Genomic DNA, 19,412 nt, shown 5'->3' with positions numbered 1-19,412 from the left:
AGTTCATACATGACAGAGTTACTACACAGATTAGTGTTCTCAGGACAATTAGTTATCCACATTAAAAAATTAAAATTAATCCCTATATACATAAATGTGTCTGAAAGATACATTGAATACATTGAAGGCTTGAATGTGAAAGGAAAAATTTAAATAGAAGAGAATGTCCTATGGTCTTGTACTGAAAAAATACGTAGTCCAAAAAGAGTTGGAAAATCTAACCAGAATTTTAACTTTCTAAGTGAGAAGGCTGGGCAAGAGTCCTCCTTCTGAAAGTGCCAGCTCTAGACAGTGTAAATGCCAGAATATATATCAACTCTGAAGGGCAGATGTCTTCAAAAGATGGGACCATGATTAATCTTTGTAACCTCCTTATATTTTTGTATTTAATTTTATTTCCTAAATTTTCATACAGAATGTATAATACGTCAAGGAATAAAAATACATAGTTTCTCTTTTTCAAAGGATTCAATAAGACACTAAAAGAATCTTTCACATCAAGTATAATAGTAATAATACTCTTAGGAGCACAACACTACTTTTAATATACTGAAATATATTAACATATTAATAGGTCAAAAAAAGCATATGATCTTAAGTCTATACATTTAAGACAAAATGAAACACTTACTTTTAATAAATTTCAACCTAACTACAAATGGAATCCTTTTAAAATGTATTTTAATTTTTCATATCTGAAATAAAAAGCTATACTTTTTTGTGATAAAACACTAAAGCCATTTCCATTAAGCTATCATCATTCTTATTTGATACTTTTGAATGCTCTGATAATGTCACAAAAAAGGAAGTAGCAACATATGTATTAGAAATGACTATCTGTAGATAATATAGTCGTCTACCTAAAAAATAAAGTATCAACTGAAAAGTAATTAAAATAATAAAATTGAATATAATTTTCTGAGTGCCCATTACATGCCAGGCTTTATTTCTAAAGGCTTACTTATTTACTTCATAACAGTTTCACAGCAATGCTATGTAGGTAGCATCATTATCCTCCAACTTTATAGATGCAGAGTCTGAGATACAGAAAGGTTAAATAACTTGACCAAACTTATTCATCAAGTTGCTGATGGAGCTGGGAAGTGAATCCAAGCCATCTAACTGTAGAGCTTGTTCTCTTAACTAATGTACTCTACTGCCCCCCATGAAATGGTATGAAACAAGGTAACTTCAGAAAACTCAGAAATTCTCCTGTATCTCATTAGTAACACGTTAAAAAGTATAATGAAAGAAAGACTTGATTAAGAAGAGCACCAATGAATGACTGCAGCTATCTGTCAATGTGTATTCCTCTTCTGGGCTGTGAAAGTGTTAGCATTAATCACTCGGTTGTGTCCGACTCTTTGTGACCCCATGGATTATAGCCCACCAGGATCCTCTGTTCATGGAAATCTCCAGGCAAGAATACCAGAGTGGGTTGCCATTTCCTACTCTGGGCTGCAAAACTCCTGGTTTAATCACCAAAGTGGTTGACATTTAGTCAGAGAAGACCCCTGATTAGACCTACACACACCAGACACCCAGTAAAGGTACATTTATTGAATTTGGGAAACATACCTGTAATTAGGAGAAGAGTCATAAATTGAAATGTCAGAAATTTCATATTTCTGGAAATAAGACCTTAAATCAGCCTAAAAGAAGATAAATAAAAGTTTGTGAAAGGCAGAACAATCAAAATATGAACACTGATAGATCTGAAAGTGAAGCTCACAAAATAAATCCTGGCATACCTCAGACACTGAAGGGCAGAGACCACCAACATGTATCAAGTAACCTTTCTCTCTTCGTAAGGGTTCTACTTTCTTTATTTCTGCTTGTAGATAAACATGATATATAGCAGAAGATAATCATTATTGTATCAATATTTTTGAGAGAATGTAACAATTGTTAGATTTCATTTTTTATTATCACAAAGATTATTATAAAGCTATTAGCAAATATCAGTACTAGGCTGAAGAGTAATAGCCTGAAGTATAGTTTCAAAATTTCTGGGATTTAATCATACCATGTTAAAAATAAAGAGGTTGGATTGGTTGATATTTAGTCCCTTGTGGCTCAAAAATGGATCAATAACATCTAATTAATTACATCAACCACTAAAAAAAGTATCCTCCATTTATCTCTGATTCAGAGAGTGCTATCTAGGATGTTGGATGCACCCAGGATGCTCTGTGTGGACGCTGGTGAGGGCTCTCTTTACATACATTCCTTTGCTAGCAAAACATCATACCAGGGAAACATCTAAATCAGACAAAAATATCAACAGCAGGTATTATTTTAAAAAACATAGATATCGGAATTATAGATTCATTTGATGACATTTTCATGATTTCTATTTTGAAGGAAACCTGGTCTGAAATCAAAAAGAATTTAGTGAACTGAGATTCTTTCAAGTTACCACCAAAATCTAAACCTGGCGCATAGAGGGTGAACAATAAATATCTGAGGAACAGATTCTTAGAGTAGTTCTATTTGTGATTTATAACTATTTATGATATAGGGTATTGGTAAGTTTTATTTTTTCATTAAATAATAATAGTAGCATAACACTTCTTGAGTGCTTTCCATGTTCATGCAATATGCTAACACTTTATATGCACCATCTCTTGTAATGCTCACAGATACCCTGTTAAGTTGCAACCATTACCGTGTCCACTTTCCAGATAAGGATACTGATGTCTTGGAGTTTACACCACAAATCCAATAAGCGGTGGTGCTGAAATTTAGGCAGAATCCTTCATCCTTAGGCAATTAATACCTAACCTTCTTCATTAAGTTACTTTAACTTGTTATAATCTCTTTCGTTTATAATGTACTGTATAGAGAGAATGAATTACTTATCTTTATAATTTTACATTGGGGTGTGGAGGGAGCAAGGAGCTACAATATAGTAGAAAAGGCAATAAATAAGAATCAGGAGACATACACTGTACCCATCACCTCACCTTCACCAGTTTAGCCTATCTACTAAATACCCCACGGGTAGAATGCTGTACCTGGCACTGGGCATAGGCAGTGAACAAAACCTCAGAGTTGATATTTTGAGTGTGGGAAGGCAGTTAAAATATCAAGTAAGCAAACTACACAGCATTTGATAAGTGATACAGAGAAAAATAATGCAAAGAAAGAAAAAAGTACTTACAATAAAACTAGGCAATATGATGCCATTTATTTTAAACTATATATGTATATTATACATAAGGATAAAGAAACACATTGAAGAATGGTAATGAATATTAGTAGTTATTGCAGGTTAGAGACAGTTCAGATAATTTTAACTTTTATATTTTGCTTAAAAATCTTAAACATTATTTATAAAACAGGGAAAAAATAAAAGTATCCTATTATGTCAAAAGAACAAAAATCCATAGAAATATATAAAAGAAATAGGAGAAAATAGCGTATCATTAGAAATGACAGAGGGGCAGTAATCTCAGCTACTAGAGGAAATTCCAACCTTCATAAGCAATTAAATGCCATCTAAAGATGAAAACATTCTTGAAGCGGACTAAGTTATTAGCATGTGGCAAGCAAACGGGAATAAAATGTTAAAACAGTGCGCCCCCCCCCCCCAATAATACAGAAGAAAGTAAGCACTATCTTATGAATGAGCTAGGTTAGGGTTTCTTAGTAAACTTTTAAGAACCAACCAAGTGTAAACTTCGGGTCCCCTTTGTCTTGTTCTATCTGATTTTCTTGTATGCCTGAGAAGTCTGCTCCAGTCAGGTTCTCTTTAGCATCAAACCAGTCTTCATTTACTTCTCGGTAATTTTTGCAGTCTGAGAAATTGAACAGAATTAGCAATGAGTTATATATAACGTTTAACATTGGGATGTTACCTGAGTGATCTGCCTCCCAGTTTTAATTAACACGGATTCCTAGCTTATTCAAAGTCTTATTTTCCTGATTACAAAAAGTTATTTATTTATGTCTGGCTGCGCTGGGTCTGGGGCTGCCTGTGGGCTTTCCCAGCTGCAGCGGGCAGGGGCTCCTCTTCACTGTGCTGAGCGAGCTCCTCACTGTGGCGGCTTCTCCCGATGTGGTACACGGGCTCTAGAGCTTGGGTTTCAGTAGTTGAGGTACATAGGTTCAGCTGCTCTGCAGCCATGTGGGATCCTCCCAGGCCACAGAGCAAACCTCTGTCCCCTGCATTGGCAGGTGGACTTTTAACCACCGCATAACCAGAAAATTCCCATATTTTTATGATTTTTAATTATCCTTTACTGAAGAAGAAACATCTTTATAAACAGAATAATAGTAAACATCTGTAAAAAGGGGTTAAGCAGTGCTACAGGTCTTTATTTCATTAAAAAGTGAATTAATGATCTTTCTGGAATGATCATAATCTTTTCATAGAGAAAACTAAAAAAACAAACCAAAAACCACACAGTTTACAGAGATATAAACTGGACAGAAGAAAGAATTTTTGAATTGAAAACCATGAATCAGAAGAATAAGTCTGTATTATTATTTGGCATTGTCAGATATATTAAGTAACCTTAAAGGTATCAAGTAGATGTAATAAGAACATACTTAACATTCATAATCAGAATTTTGTCATTCAGTTAATTAAAAAGTTTAACCTAATAGATTGGCAGAAGAGATATTTTAAATTTTATTATTTACTTTCTGGCAATAACACAAGACAAACATTTTTATACTAACCTTTATCATCAAGCTTTAGTTGACTCAAGTCTACATCTATATCACCATTTTTTGAACCACCCTTTTCAGGTGATTTATCTTGTTTAGGATGACCATTGTCAAGTAACAGAGGTGTCTGAGGATTAATAACAAAAATAATAAATAAGGACTAACAGTTATTATGCACTCTTACTATGTGACAGGTAGCTTTATTGGCATTATTTATCCCTCACAATAAGAAAGACTGAGAGACAAAATAATTACCAACCCAATTCACAGATGAACAAACTGGACCTAAGCAACCTGTTTATTTAGTCTTATGTCTGTCACACACGAGAATTATGATTTGAAACTAGCTATACAGTGGAAGCAACAGTTAGAACTGGACATGGAACAACAGACTGGTTCCAAATAGGAAAAGGAATATGTCAAGGCTGTATATTGTCACCCTGCTTATTTAACTTATATGCAGAGTACATTATGAGAAATGCTGGGCTGGAAGAAGCACAAGCTGGAATCAAGATTGCCAGGAGAAATATCAATAACCTCAGATATGCATATGACACCACCCTTATGGCAGAAAGTGAAGAAGAACTAAAGAGCCTCTTGATGAAAGTGAAAGAGGAGAGTGAAAAAGTTGGCTTAAAACTCAACATTCAGAAAACCAGGATCATGGCATCCAGTCCCAACACTTCATGGCAAATAGATGGGGAAACAGCGGAAACAGTAGCTGACTTTATTTTTCTAGGCTCCAACATCACTGCAGATGGTGATTGCAGCCATGAAATTAAAAGACGCTTACTCCTTGGAAGGGAAGTTATGACCAACCTAGAGAGCATATTAAAAAGCAGAGACATTACTTTGCCAACAAAGGTCCGTCTAGTCAAGGTTATGGTTTTTCCAGTGATCATGTATAGATGTGAGAGTTGGACTATAAAGAAAGCTGAGCGCCGAAGAATTGATGCTTTTGAACTGTGGTGTTGGAGAAGACTCTTGAGAGTCTGTTGGACTGCAAGGAGATCCAACCAGTCCATCCTAGGGGAGATCAGTCCTGGGTGTTCATTGGAAGGACTGATGCTGAAGCTGAAACTCCAGTACTTTGGCCACTTGATGTGAAGAGCTGACTCACTGGAAAAGACTCTGATGCTGGGAAAGATTGAGGGCAGGAGGAGAAGGGGACGACAGAGGATAAGATGGTTGAATGGCATCACCAACTCAATGGACATGGGTTTGGGTGGACTCCAGGAGTTGGTGATGGACAGGGAGGCCTGGCGTGCTGCAGTTCAAGTGGTCACAAAGTCAGACACGACTGAACTGATACAGTGACTGCATGCGAGGTGGTAGTGGTTTAGTCACTAAGTTGTGCTTGACTCTTGCGACCCCATGAACTGAAGCCTGCCAGGCTCCTCTGTCCATGGGATTTTCCAGAATTCCAAGAATACTGGAATGGGTTGCCATTTCCTTCTCCAGGGGATCTCCCTGACCCAGGGATCGAACCCAGGTCTCCTGCATTGCAGGTGGTCTCTTGCATTGCAAGCGGATCCTTTACTGACTGAGCCACCAGGGAAGCCCCTGTATGTGAACACCATCATTATTTAGCAAAGTGTTACAACCACACACTAGAAGTACCTGAGATGATTTTTGGAGGTATGCATGTAAGTATTTTTCAAATTGATATTTAAGTTATATGTTTAATGCATGCTTATTTATACCTTTTTTTTATGGGGAGGCTAATATTTCTTTCCCACACATAAGTTACTCTTCACATATAATTTTTTTAAAAAAGGAGAATCATTTAAAAAATACAGAGCAAACAACATTATAGATAATACAAGACTAAGAAAAATTATGAAGAGGTACATAAGTAGTTGAAATTTAGAAACACTGCATACTTTCATGTATAACTTAATGAGACAGGTATTAAAAAGTATTCCTAACTTAAGATAGTTTCAGAATCAAAATTAAGATTATAAATGTTATCCCTGCTTCTTGTACTTTTAAAGATTGTTCTGCCCAAATAAGCAGGTTACACCATTGCTACCTTTATAACGATGAAAAACAAAACCCCTCCAGAACATCATATATCATTAAATGGACAAGTTGTTTAAGCAAACTATTTAAGTTATAAAAATCTGATTTTAGACCTGTTAATTCTTTGTGGATAATTGAGACTTTCTTTTTTTAAAGAACAGAATGATGGAATAACTAATTTGCTAATTTATTTTTAATCATTTATCTTAACAGAAAGGAATATAAACCAATCAAGTATTTATTTCCCTTTTGGCTTTGGGATGCATCTTACTGTTTATAACTACCCAAATAATAATATAACCACAGGGTTAAGACCAAAGTCAGAAAGCAGAAACAAACTTCAGTTTTCTTACTCCATTGATAATGAATATAATTCATGTTTCTCTATTACTTCAGTTTTCAAAGTACTCTTACACAGACTGTCATCTGACAAACATCAATTAAGAAAACCTATGAAAAGCATTTAAAAACTATTTTAAACATTTTAGCAAAGAAGTAATGAAAACTTAGCTCCATCTAAAATGAACTGGATATTATATTATACTACCTCATGAGATGAAGGCATAGCATATTAGTTTTCACTACCCTGGATTAACATGATGGGGACCATAAACTATGATCTGCCAGAGACAGTCAAGTTTTATATTAATTGTCATGGTGAATTATTAACATCACTACCTTTCATCCTTAAAGTCTCCTGATTTGATGACAAACTGTGTGGTCATATTACTCAACATATGCTACTGACATCCATTTGATCAGGATATTATGTTCCTTCTAATCAGCCACAGTCCGCAAATGGTAGTATGATTCTTTAGTAGTATGAACCACCAGGGAAGCCCCAAAGTAAGCCAGCTGAGTGAAAACAAGGATGTGAAAGCTCCTAAAAATTAGTTTACTTTGTGCAAGCCATAAAATTAAAGACATATTGATGAACTACTTAAAAAAAAAAAATCTCACTTGAGAGAGTGTCTTCTTTAGGCTGGAAGAACCAACATCATGTGTCCTTTGATTATCTAGTTCAGAATCTGCTCCTGAAAAGCTAAACAGATTAACATTTCATTAAAGCATTTATCAATATTCTGAATACAGAATAAAACAGAAAACAAAGTTAACTGAATTAACCAATTTTTAAGATTTAATAAATTTCAAATTAAATGAATATATAACTTACATAGGTGACTCTTCTTTCATTAGCTGCAAAGAGAGAGAAGGGAAGAAAAAGCTTTTAGTTTAAAGTGTTTCCTGTCCAAACGAAGTAAAAATTTTATTTGTAAAACATAAATACATACCCTGGAAGCAAAAGTAGAGAAGGCAGATAATAATCTTGATTCTATTGACAAGGGAGGCAGCTCTTCTAGTGGTATACCCTTGTTTATCTTTTCTTTCAAATTCATGTATCTAACTTTTAAGTCTCCTAAAACTGACAGTAGTGCTGGTCCTAATTCCTTCTTAGTAGAATTACTTGATAAATTCCTGTTCAAAAGTTAAGTTCACAGAACTAAATTATTTAGGCCCAAGCCATCCATTTAAAACTAATATCAAATTATACATCTATATATATTTACTTCTAACTCTAACAGATCTCTAAAAAATTTTTACAAATGTTTAATAACAGAAAATGAATCACAGAAGATATGCTTTTCTTGGGGCAGTAAAAGCAAACTTCAGTATACAAATAAGCCAGAAAGAATGTGGTAGAATGTCATGAAAAACACTCCAACTGACTTCATCCATATTTGGACTTTATAAACACTGAATCTGTCTTTTTACTGGATTCATTATCCCAACATGCACTGTTGCTTATCCATGAAATTAAAATATACTACATTCTAATTACCCTGATGCTCTGAAAAGGTCTTTGAAAAGACCCTGGTGCTGGGAAAGATCGAGGGCAAGAGGAAAAAGGATGACAGGGGATGAGATGGCTGGATGGCCTCACCGACTCGATGGACATGGGTCTGGGTGGACTCTGGGAGTTGGTGATGGACAGGGAGGCCTGGGTGCTGCAGTTCACGGGGTCACAAAGAGTCGGACACGACTGAGCAACTCAACTGAACTGAATTACCCTTAGGCTAGTTAAAAACCCAGTTACAATCTACCCTCTTTTTGCCCTTCAAAAATGAAAACTAAAGAAATTTTCTAGAATAAATTTATAACGATAGGTTTCTAGGAAAATACAGATTTAAAATTAACAATCACCTATAACTATAAATCAAGTATAATCTTTAAAACCTGTGAATCACTATGATATATACCTGAAACATATATTATAAATTAAAGAACAGGTAATAAACAAAAAGGCCCTAACAGTCACCTATTTAGTCCTTCCTTATCTTCCATCACAAGTCTGTAAATATCACTGCAATGGCGACGGCACAACTGATAGTGAACATTTAAAAGATGCGACTCGGCTTGGATGGCTCTCTGCATTATCTGCTGACAGCACTTAGATGGCAAATTCTTCTCTACCTCTTTAGGAAGCTGAGGTTCCCTTTGAAATGAAAAATTGGATTAGGTAAGATTGCAAATATTTTTCTGTGTTAATGACAAAGAAAGCCTCCAGAAACAGATTTTAAATTTCTGTTGTTTCTCTATTAAGTTTAAATCAATTTCCACTAAAGATGGAAAGGCTGTAGAAAACAAGGATGTCAAGAATCAAAGCTACATATATTCTTTTTAGAAGAGAGTAAATAATTCTCAAATTCATACATCTTTTTTTTAACCAAGAAAATAATTCTAAAATAAAGTACTAACTTATTTATCCAGAATCAATAGATTTTCAACTTAAATCAAGCACTGGTTTTTAAGTTATAAATATTCTGGAGGAAATGGTTTTTACACATTACCATTTAAACAGAAAATATAATTTACATTTTAAAAATAATAATGCTTGTGTTATTATAAGTACTTTGTCGTTATCATATCAAAAGGCTCCAAAATCACTACTTCTTTTGAATGTTAACAGTTCTTCCCTTCCTACTAGCTGCCACTTCTAACTGTTCTCAAATACTTCTGTCTCTTGAAACCAACTATTTAATTTTATACGACTGGACACAGGATTAAACTCATTAGAAGGAAAAGGATAAATGAAGGAAAAAGTCAATGACCTCAGAGCATGAAAACTAATTTGACTTCTCAGAGATCTTCCCCTTTCTCTCCTCTTCCCCACCACCTGGTTCTCCATGAATGCAAAGTAAATTATACAACGAATTAAAATCAGGACTAAAACACTCCAGTACAAGTATTTATTTATCCAATATATGATTTTTGTCCAAATGTGCTATCTTGGTCTACAGGGGATTGAATGAAAGAAAACAAAGTAATTAAATCAGTGTGAGTCTGGGTTGGATAAACAAAGATGACATCAGCTTTCTGAAGGAATTATTCAGACTTAAATTTCAGTAAGTGAAAAGCTTTAATGTTCTATATTATTCTAATATTTATGTGTTTCAAGACAAAAGGCTGAAGCGGATATCTCTTCAGATCCTTCTCAGCTATGATTCTATATGGTTAAGTACCCTATGGGCTTTCCAGGTGGCACAGTGGTAAAGAATCTGCCTGCCAATAAAAGAGTTGCAGGTTCAATCCTTGGGTCGGGAAGATCCCCTGGAGTAGGAAATGGCAACCTGCTCCAGTCTTCTTGCCTGGAAAATTCCATGGACAGAGGATCTTGGCAGGCTACAGTCCATAGGGTCACAGAGTCAAATACAACTCAGAGACTGAGCATGAAAGTACCCTACACAAAAAGCAAATTGCTACTTTATTTCCTCCTGTATTTTGGGCTACCTGATGCGAAGAACTGACTCACTGGAAAAGACCCTGATGCTGGGAAAGATTGAAGTCAGGAGAAGGGGACAACAGAGGAAGAGGTGGTTGGATGGCATCACCAACTCGATGGGTATGAGTTTAAGCAAGCTCCAGGAGTAGGTGATGGACAGGGAAGCCTGGCATGCTGCAGTCCATGGGGTCGCAAAGAGTCGGACATGACTGAGTGACTGACCTAAGCTGATGTATCTGCAAGCATATATTCATTGGAAGGACTGATCCTGAAGCTCCAATACTTTGGCCACCTGATGCAAAGAGGTGACTCGCTGGAAAAGACCTTGATGCTGACAAAGAATGAGGGCAAGAGGAAAAGGGGGTGACAGAGGATGAGATGGTTGGATGGCATCACCAAGGCAATGCACCTGAGTTTGAGCAAATTCTGGGAGATAAGTGAAGGAGGGAAGCCTGCCATGCTGTAGTTCATGGGGTTGCAAAGAGTCAGACATAACTCAGTGACTGAACAACAACAATCTGGAAGTATATACATCTGACTTACCTTTCAGAATGTTTCTTTAAGTCTGTGAACTCGAATGTTTTTAACTCCAGGGAATCCTGAAAACATTATTTAAAATCAAATTAGACATATATGACAAACAATACATGTTGTATCTGTTAATATGTAAAATCCAACTTCTAACTGATTTTGTGGCAATAACTGCCCCCAGAGAAGAACACAGTTGGTAACAATCTAGTCACCTTTTCCCTTCATCCAGCATTTTCTCACCAAAGCCTCATAAATCCCTGACATAATTCAATGAACCAAAAAGTCTACATTAGCATATAGTACCTTTATAAAGTCAATATATAAATTTTTATTATTAATCATATTGGTTTTACCTTATTTGGGACATTTCTGTTAGGTTTTAAACTGTCAACGGAGAGAGATTTCCCTGAAGGTCCTTTTGTCATAGCCATCTGTGGATCTTTAGTATCTTGAATGTATGACCAATCTGTGTTACAAGCCACACTTCTTTGTTTCTCACTTTGCCATTCACTAGGCCGTTTTTTATTCATCATTGTTATCTCTGTGTTGCTTGATGTGGATACTACAGAAGATCTTGCACTTGTTGCCCTGCTTGTTGTGAAACAAGCCCTAAAATCAGCACTAACATCCACCGTCTGATTAACTGTGACTGTACAACCTGCTGCATCTGTCACTGATTTGGGACATGGTCCTTCCGTATTGCAAAAGTGTGCTTTACTGATGGTATTGCCATTAGCAACTTTTAGGGAGCCACTTTCTTCTACTGCCTGATTATCTCTGATTGCAGACCTTGGTAGAGTAATAGAAACATCTAAGGCTATGTTAGGGGTGCTTTGCAGGCTTTCATAATGTGAACACCCACAGGCAGAAATTACTGAATCATCAAAAACAGAGGAAGTCTGACAATCTTTACAAGGCTGGAGTAAACTCTCTAAATCTTTGTCCTGAGGCAATGTGCCTGGATTGTCAAGGTGCTGTAACATTTTGTCCTCAACAATTAAATTTCCAGTAGAATCTTTACTTTCAGTTAATTGAGGGCTCATTTTGCAAGTATAAATTTTAGTTTTTGATGCTTTCTGAGGGTTTAGAAAACCCGCAGACTGAGACTCCTTGTGCTCAGGATGACTGCTCCTGAGCACAACTTCATCCAACACTGTGTGAAGCAGTAAACTAGCCTCTTGCTCCTTACCCTTTCCATGCTTAGGTGCAGGAAATGCTCTCAACGTAACAGAATTCTGAAACTTGGAGACACGAGGTGAATCTTCTCGTCCATAAACATCAACTGAATCTGAAGAGATGAAATTACTTTCCAATTTAACATGACTGTCTTCTAGATTGCTAGCACATTTAACTTCACAGCCTGAATTTCTTAATCCCAAAACTTCCAGATTAGGTATGTCTAATGTTTTTGCCTGGTCAAATGATAAATGGTTATTTATATTCTCTTGTTCTTCTGCACTGTGATATTCCTGCTGTGAGTCTTCATCTATATCAGGCTTTTGCACATCTTCAGCAGTTTTTTCATAGTCATCATATGAAATCTTGTAGATTCTTTCCAAGTCAGTAGTCTTATTACCTTGATATTCCAAAATATCAAAAAACACCTCTTCTCTTTTCTGCATTTCAGAATCTAATTCTGAATTTAAATGAATAAGACTTTCACTCTTTAGTTTTGACTCTGAATCATGTATAGTGTAGGTTTCATTCAGGAAAGCATAGTCAGTACTATCTTCAAATTCACCTGACTGAGAGTAAGCACTCTCTATGTTAGTATCTGGACTTGTGGTAAAAGATGGCTCCAATAAATCTGTTTTGTCAATATTGCTGATTTCTTTGTCATTAGCTCTTTTTTCTAATGCCAAGGAATCACAGTAATCATTAAGAAAAGTCAATTTGGCTGCTTTACAACCATTAGGAGATAACAAATTTTCTTTCTTGGGATTAGAAGGCCCATCTGCTTAAAAAAAATAAAAAACGATAAAATGTTAGCAACATCACAGAATTTAAACATAAGACCTTAGTCTGGCCCAAGCGCTTCCCAATGGAGGAATACTGTTTATATTATTCATGACAAATATCCCTAAGTAATTGCTACTATGGACTGAATTATGTTTCCCTCAATTTCATATGTGTTGAAGCCCTAACTCCCCATGTGGAGATGGGACATTGGGAGGTAACTAGGCTAGGTGAGGTCATGACCCTCAAAATGGGATAAGTGCACATATAAGAGAAGAGAAGAGACAGCAGACAGTTTTCTTTTTCTCTCTACCATGTGAGGACATTGCAGGAAGGTGGTCATCCATTGATACAAGGCAGGAGAGAGCCCTTATCAGATCTGACCATCCTGACACTGATTTGGACTTCCAGCTTCCAGAAGTGTGAAAAAATAAGTACCTGTTGTTAAAGGCACCTCAATGGTATTGTGCTATAAGAGCCCCAGCTGACTAAGTAGAATGACTAAGGTTACTATTTGCTGAAAAATCCACTATTTCCCTTCTGACTTGAAAAAGAATTTTTATCATAAAGTCCTCTTAACAGTTAAAACTACATGTATTCATAAACACTTAAAGCTTAATCATCTTGCTTTTTATGCCCTTGTTATTTTCTCTTCTACCTTCATGACAGAAAGAGAAATTTTAGATCCACGTAAAGAAAAAAATCTTCCCTTGGGTAGCAGAGGTCAACCTGTCCACTTTCCACTTATTACCCTGAAGGCAACTATACCTATCAGTAGTTCCTGAAAGCCTGGCTGGACATAAACCCTCTCTTCTAGCTCACTTCTCTTTCTTAAATTTTCCATCTACCTGAGAGATCCTGTTTAGGTTGCTCACATTTACCAGCAATCACCTGAGTGATCTGTCAAGTTAAAAACATGCTGAATCTCACCTTACTGGTAGGAAGGCTTAACATATAGCAACACTGGAGAGGGAACTATTAATATCAAGTCTAATTACATTTAATTATTTCTCTCCATTCAGAATAAAGCCAACCAGACTCGTCTCTTACCTTTCTGAATGTTTCTTCCATTATTGTAGTAGCCTTTATTAGAAGCTGTCTCAACCACTGCAGTAGATTGCATCACTCAAGGATGTATATCCTAGAAGAGGTATAAATACTGAACTATGATACTCAGCATATATTTTAAAAACTATTAGAAAAACGAGAATTTGACATAGTAATTATAGTCAAATATTCTAATATCAGAGGGCTAACAAAACAGCAAGACATTTGAATAACTTTTTTAAAGACATGAACAGAGGACTACAATAAAAGATTATATCATTTAAATATCGTGCGTGCATGCATGATCAGTCACTCAGTCGTTTCTGACTCTGTGACCCCCATGGACTGTAGCCCGCCAGGCTCCTCTGTCCATTGGATTTTCCAGGCAAGAATATTGGAGTGGGTTGCCATTTCCTCCCCCAGGAGATCTTCCAGATCGAATCCATGTCTCCTGCAGCTCCTACATTGGCAGGTGGATTCTCTACCACTAAGCCAACTTGGAAGCCCATTATTTAAACAGATAAGACATACTCTTTTAGAATTTTCAAGGAACATTTGGAAAATGTATTAGGCTACCAAAAGCAGAAAAGTTCTAGGCCAAGTGAACAAAACTCTAACCTGAATCATAAAAAGAGTCATGACTCCTCAATCAATTCCCAGACCTGTGTAGAGACCTAGAACTCCTTAAATGAAAGGGAGGCTGGGTCTTCTTGAGGAAGAACCCCAAATACACTACTAAAAATACTCTTCCCTAAACAGCCCCTATAGCCTTCTTCTGGGGTAACAGTACACTGGGGAAACAGTTGTTAACCTTTGGGGTTATAGACTTTCTGCAGATTTTATAAAAGTCTGAGAAAATGCACATACATACACATATAATTAAAGGATTTATGGACTGCTATACTACATTTAAAAGCAGAAAGTTTATAACTCCTGGCTTAAGGGATTTTAATTAAGTCAATAAAGATTCTACTCTAGGAATGCGAGGTAAATATTTAAAATAAAGAGTAGATGTAAAGAAAGCCAGTTTATCAAAATAATTAACATTAAAAAGAAAAGTGATTTCTTTGCTTAGTTTGCATTCTCAGTAATTGTTCACATTCTTAAAAAGTATTGAGAATCCCAAGGAATATTTGTTTATGTGGGTAATATCTATTAACAATTATCATATTATAAAGTAAAACAAAACCTTTCAAAATTTCAAATACTTAAAATTTATTCATAAACAACCCACTACTTAACACAGTGTATGCTCAGTTGCTTCAGTGGTATCTGACCCTATGTGACCTTATGGACTGTGGCCCGCCAGGCTCCTCTGTCCATGGGATTCTCCAGGCAAGAATACTGGAGTGGGTTGCCGTGTCCTTCTCCAGGGCATCTTCCTAACCCAGGGATCAAACCTGTGTTTCCTGCACTGCAGGCAGATTCTTTATAGGCTGAGCCACCACCATGCATTCAGTTCAGTTTAGTCGCCTAGTCGTGTCCAACTCTTTGCGACCCCATGAATCGCAGCACACCAGGCCTCCCTGTCCATCACCAACTCCCGGAGTTTATTCAAACTCATGTCCATCGAGTTGGTGATGCCATGCATTAGGGAAAGGCAAATCAAAACCACAATGAGATAACACTTTACACCTACTAGGATGGCTGTTAAAAAAAATAGAGAGAGAGAGAGTTAAGTATTGGTAAGGAATGGGGCTTCTCAAATGGCTCAGTGGTAAAGAATCCACCTGCCAATCCAAGGCAAGTTTGATTCTTGGGTCAGGAAGATCCCCTGGAGAAGGAAATGGCAACCCACTCCAGTATTCTTGCCTGGGAAATCCCATGGACAGAGGAGCCTGGCGGGCTACAGTCCATGGGATACAAGAGTGGACACAGCTGAGCAACTGAGCCTGTGTGCACACACGCACAGGCAAGGAAATGGAGAAACTGGAACCCTCTTACATTGCTGGTGAGAATGTAAAATGGTACAGCCATTTTGGAAAACAATCTGGCAGTTCTTTAAAAAAAAAAAAAAAGAATAACTACATGATCCAGCAATTCCATTCCTAGGCATATACTCCTTTTCATTCTGCTCTCCCAGCTCTCATTTACCAAACCATTCCCTCCTTCCTGTGTTTTCAATCCTAGAACCAAACCAGAAACTGCTCTCCTTTGATACCTCCCTCATCCATACCAGGCCCTGTCAGTGACCCACCAGAACCTGACACCTTTTAGTCCAGGGACTGCTGACTCTTTTAACGTGGATCTGGGCAACAACCTCTACCCGGCCAGAATAATCTTTCCTAAATGCAGAGCTGATCAGTTCACCCTCCTACTTAAAGCCAAGCAACAGACTGGCATCATTCCTTGGAGAGTGATTAAAATCTTACTACCGTCTTTGCCCCTCCACGGGCCTGGGCCCCGCATTCACCTTGGCACTTGTGGGATACACACACACACACACACACACACACTTCCTCACACAGGCTGCGTCAAGCGCGTTCTTCTCCTGGCCTTCAACCACCTACAATTCCTGCTCAACCTTCCAATCTCACTCCCAGTAACCGTTTCTTAGGGAAATTTTCCTGGCCCTTCACACAGCAGCAGGAACTTTGTCAGTTTGGACAACACCCCACGCTTTTGCCATCCATCCCCCGCATTTTGGACACTAACGTCCAGCGTCCACTTCTGGCTCTGGACAGTGTCTCACTTGCTGCTGTACTCTGCCCGCCTGCTCTAGAGACTCCGCTCGTGTTTGTCACAACGATAAACACACGAGTGAATTTCCACCTTTCTCCGGAGAATTCAGCGTCCGGCCCTGCCACTCGGCTCTAAAAGAGATTTGGGAGCGCAAGACCTCGTCTCCGGGCCTGCTAAGCGAGGCTGGGGGACTCACTTGGAACCGAATGCAAAGGTACCAAATTGGGGGATTCTAGAACTCCAAGGCCATCCGACGGACGCGCAAACCCCGCGGACCAAGATGGCACCCCCGGACCGCAGCAGCTTCCCCTTGGGGCCCGCGGGAGGAGCCCTCGACTGCCTCCTCACACCGCGCAACCCTGGGCGGGGACAGACCCTCGGCGGGGACCTGCCGCAACTTGGCTTCGCTACCCCGTCTGCTCACCCCGGCTTCCGCTCTGGCCAGCCGCAGCCGCCCGCCGCACCTCAGAACCGCGCTGTTGCCGCCGCCACGCGTGAAGCCTCCTGTCGCGAGCGCCGCTTCAGAGAAAGTGCTGCTCCGCGTGCAGCCGCGGGGCCCGTCGGGTAACGGCCGGCGGCTCCAGCCCGCCGCCTGGTGGAGCGCTCCCATTGGTCAGCGTGCATAGGATCGGCGCCGTGATTGGCCGGGCGTGCAGACTGGAAGGCGGGAACGAGGTCGCCCGCTGTGATTGTGCGCTGGCTGGCGGCGGGAGCAGAGGTGCCGCCCGCGGGCTCAGCTCGCAGCGACGCCCAGCGGAACCTTAACTGCTCTGTAGCCCGTGACCCTTGACTCTCGTGTGGACAGCGCGGCTGTGCAAAGCCACGGGGAGAAAGAGCTGGGCGGCGCCACACCCTCGCGCAGAGGCCCCACTGCCTCCTGGTTTGGGCTCGGTACTCTCCGAGTCCCGCTGTCACAGAGTCGGGACAACCACGCCTGACCGCCCTCCTCGGGCAGCTGTCCCCACAGACCTGTGTCCTTTCGTGTCTAACTCAACCTGTCCTCCCACGGGCAGTGTTTATCATTATCAGGAACAGGGTTGGGGTGAGAGAACTTGGCCTCGGGCTCGAAATTTGCGGGGGGAGGGGAGGGGCGGGCGTCAAAACCCTGGGTAATCAAGATAAATGATATTGTAACGAGTCGTTTAAGGAAATCAAACGTAATGAAAAATCCAAATTGGACAAAATAGCTATATCAGTACTCCTAATTTTTCCTTTTGCCTCCAGCTCTAATATGGCTCCTCAAGGGACCATTATCCTGTCTTTAAAATGAGCATTTTCCCATCATTTTGTGTGTGTTGATTTTGACTTTTGCTTAAATCATTTCATTTAAAATCGTTTAATGTTGCAATGCCTTCCTGGGTGGCGCTAGTGGTAAAGAATCTGCCTGCTGATGCAGGAGACGCCAAAAAGAGGTCGGTTGGGTCCCTGGGTCAGGAAGATCTCCTGAAGGAGGAAATGGCAACCCACTCCAGAATTCTTGCCTGAAAAATTCCATGGACAGAGGAGCCTGGCAGGCTACAGTCCATGGGGTCGCAAAGAGTCGGACAGGACTGTACGCACTCCCCCCCGCCCCCACACACGTAGATTGCATTAAAAATCAGTTTTTGGATGTCGCCTCCAGTTATTACCCCTTAGCCTTGGGGCAGCGGGATTTTTGCTCCTAGTAGTTTCTGGTGTCTCTGTGTGTAGCCTGCAGCACTGCCTTTCCTGTCAGGCAACTCTTATATAATCGATTTGGGGCTTCCATAATTTTGATGTGAAGTGTTATATTTTGATGAAATTTGTCAATCCATTTGTGATTTAATGTAGTGATTTTACCCCATTTCAAGTACAGAATAATGGTATTTGCACAATAGTTTTTACTTGGCTTTTATGATTTGATTAACATTTCCTTTATTTCTTATAACTGAAACACTTTAACTTACTAAAGTCACATGAATTTAATGTAGAAAAATGTGAAGAAGAGAATAGGAAGTCCTTGTAATCCTGCTTCTCATGGAGCCTCCCTTTGATTGTTTTTTGGGAGTGCTACATAGGAAGTTATAATTGGAATCTTCTCCCATGTGGACTTTCGTGTCCTTTTGCATATTTATCTCTATTCAGGAGCTGCTAACATTTTTTTTTTCTTATTCCACAAACACTTGCGAAGGTCTTACTGTGTATCTGGCAGACCAAGGAGTACAAAACTTAAGGCAGTTCCTCTGAAGGAGCATACAGTCTAGCTGATACCAGAGAGAAGTCACTGGGAGCTGAAATGTGTGGAATAGACTGAGATACCACAAGAGTGGGGCCAATTTGTAGAGCTCCTTTAATGGCATGGAAGCCACACTCTGGGAATTCTCAGGAAATGCAGTGGGAAAATATGGCAGAGAAAAACCATGTGTGCCCTTGTGAGTTAGGCTGGCTGTCCAGGGACCTGTCTGTCATTTCACCTTTGTATCCATGACACCTGGTAGAGGCTACTCACTGCCCCAAACTGTCTTTTATCAAAATTATCTAGGTTTGCAGTATGACAGACAACAATTAAAATAATTTTGTGAGAGTACCTCCCAAAAACTCAAAGTGATTTTTATAAGAAACATGTTAAATCTATAAATTTAGGAGAAAGTTACATCTTTATGATATTTATTCTTACAATACGTCTCTGTAGTTTTTCATGTCTAACATTTCTGAGCAGAATGTATAGATTTCCTTGGGCTTCCCAGGTGGTGCTGTGGCA

At 38.9% G+C, this 19,412-nt stretch overlaps 1 protein-coding gene across 3 annotated transcripts in view; it reads right to left on the bottom strand.

Annotated features, from left to right (window-relative positions):
• RBM44 (RNA binding motif protein 44) overlaps positions 1-17,234 on the bottom strand; it is a 28,495-nt gene extending 11,261 nt beyond the window's left edge. For 2 of the 3 annotated variants that reach the window (XM_043448150.1, XM_043448166.1), the window contains exons 1-12: positions 17,118-17,234; positions 14,015-14,105; positions 11,362-12,965; positions 11,021-11,076; positions 9,014-9,190; positions 7,989-8,172; positions 7,871-7,893; positions 7,657-7,738; positions 4,687-4,801; positions 3,672-3,800; positions 1,752-1,831; positions 1,579-1,652 (exon numbers count right to left, since the gene is read on the bottom strand). In XM_043448150.1, the coding sequence (XP_043304085.1) occupies positions 1,579-1,652; positions 1,752-1,831; positions 3,672-3,800; positions 4,687-4,801; positions 7,657-7,738; positions 7,871-7,893; positions 7,989-8,172; positions 9,014-9,190; positions 11,021-11,076; positions 11,362-12,965; positions 14,015-14,087 (2,597 nt within the window). In that variant the 5' untranslated portion in view covers positions 14,088-14,105; positions 17,118-17,234. The remainder of the gene's footprint in view (positions 1-1,578; positions 1,653-1,751; positions 1,832-3,671; positions 3,801-4,686; positions 4,802-7,656; positions 7,739-7,870; positions 7,894-7,988; positions 8,173-9,013; positions 9,191-11,020; positions 11,077-11,361; positions 12,966-14,014; positions 14,106-17,117) is intronic. The other variant, XM_043448159.1, reaches the window with a different exon arrangement.
• Positions 17,235-19,412: the final 2,178 nt, after the last annotated feature.

This window comes from Cervus canadensis, chromosome 2, assembly GCF_019320065.1.
Source record: "Cervus canadensis isolate Bull #8, Minnesota chromosome 2, ASM1932006v1, whole genome shotgun sequence".
Classification (NCBI taxonomy): domain Eukaryota; kingdom Metazoa; phylum Chordata; class Mammalia; order Artiodactyla; family Cervidae; genus Cervus; species Cervus canadensis.
Note: the sequence above shows the minus strand (reverse complement) of the source record. Positions and strands in the feature narration are given on the sequence as shown.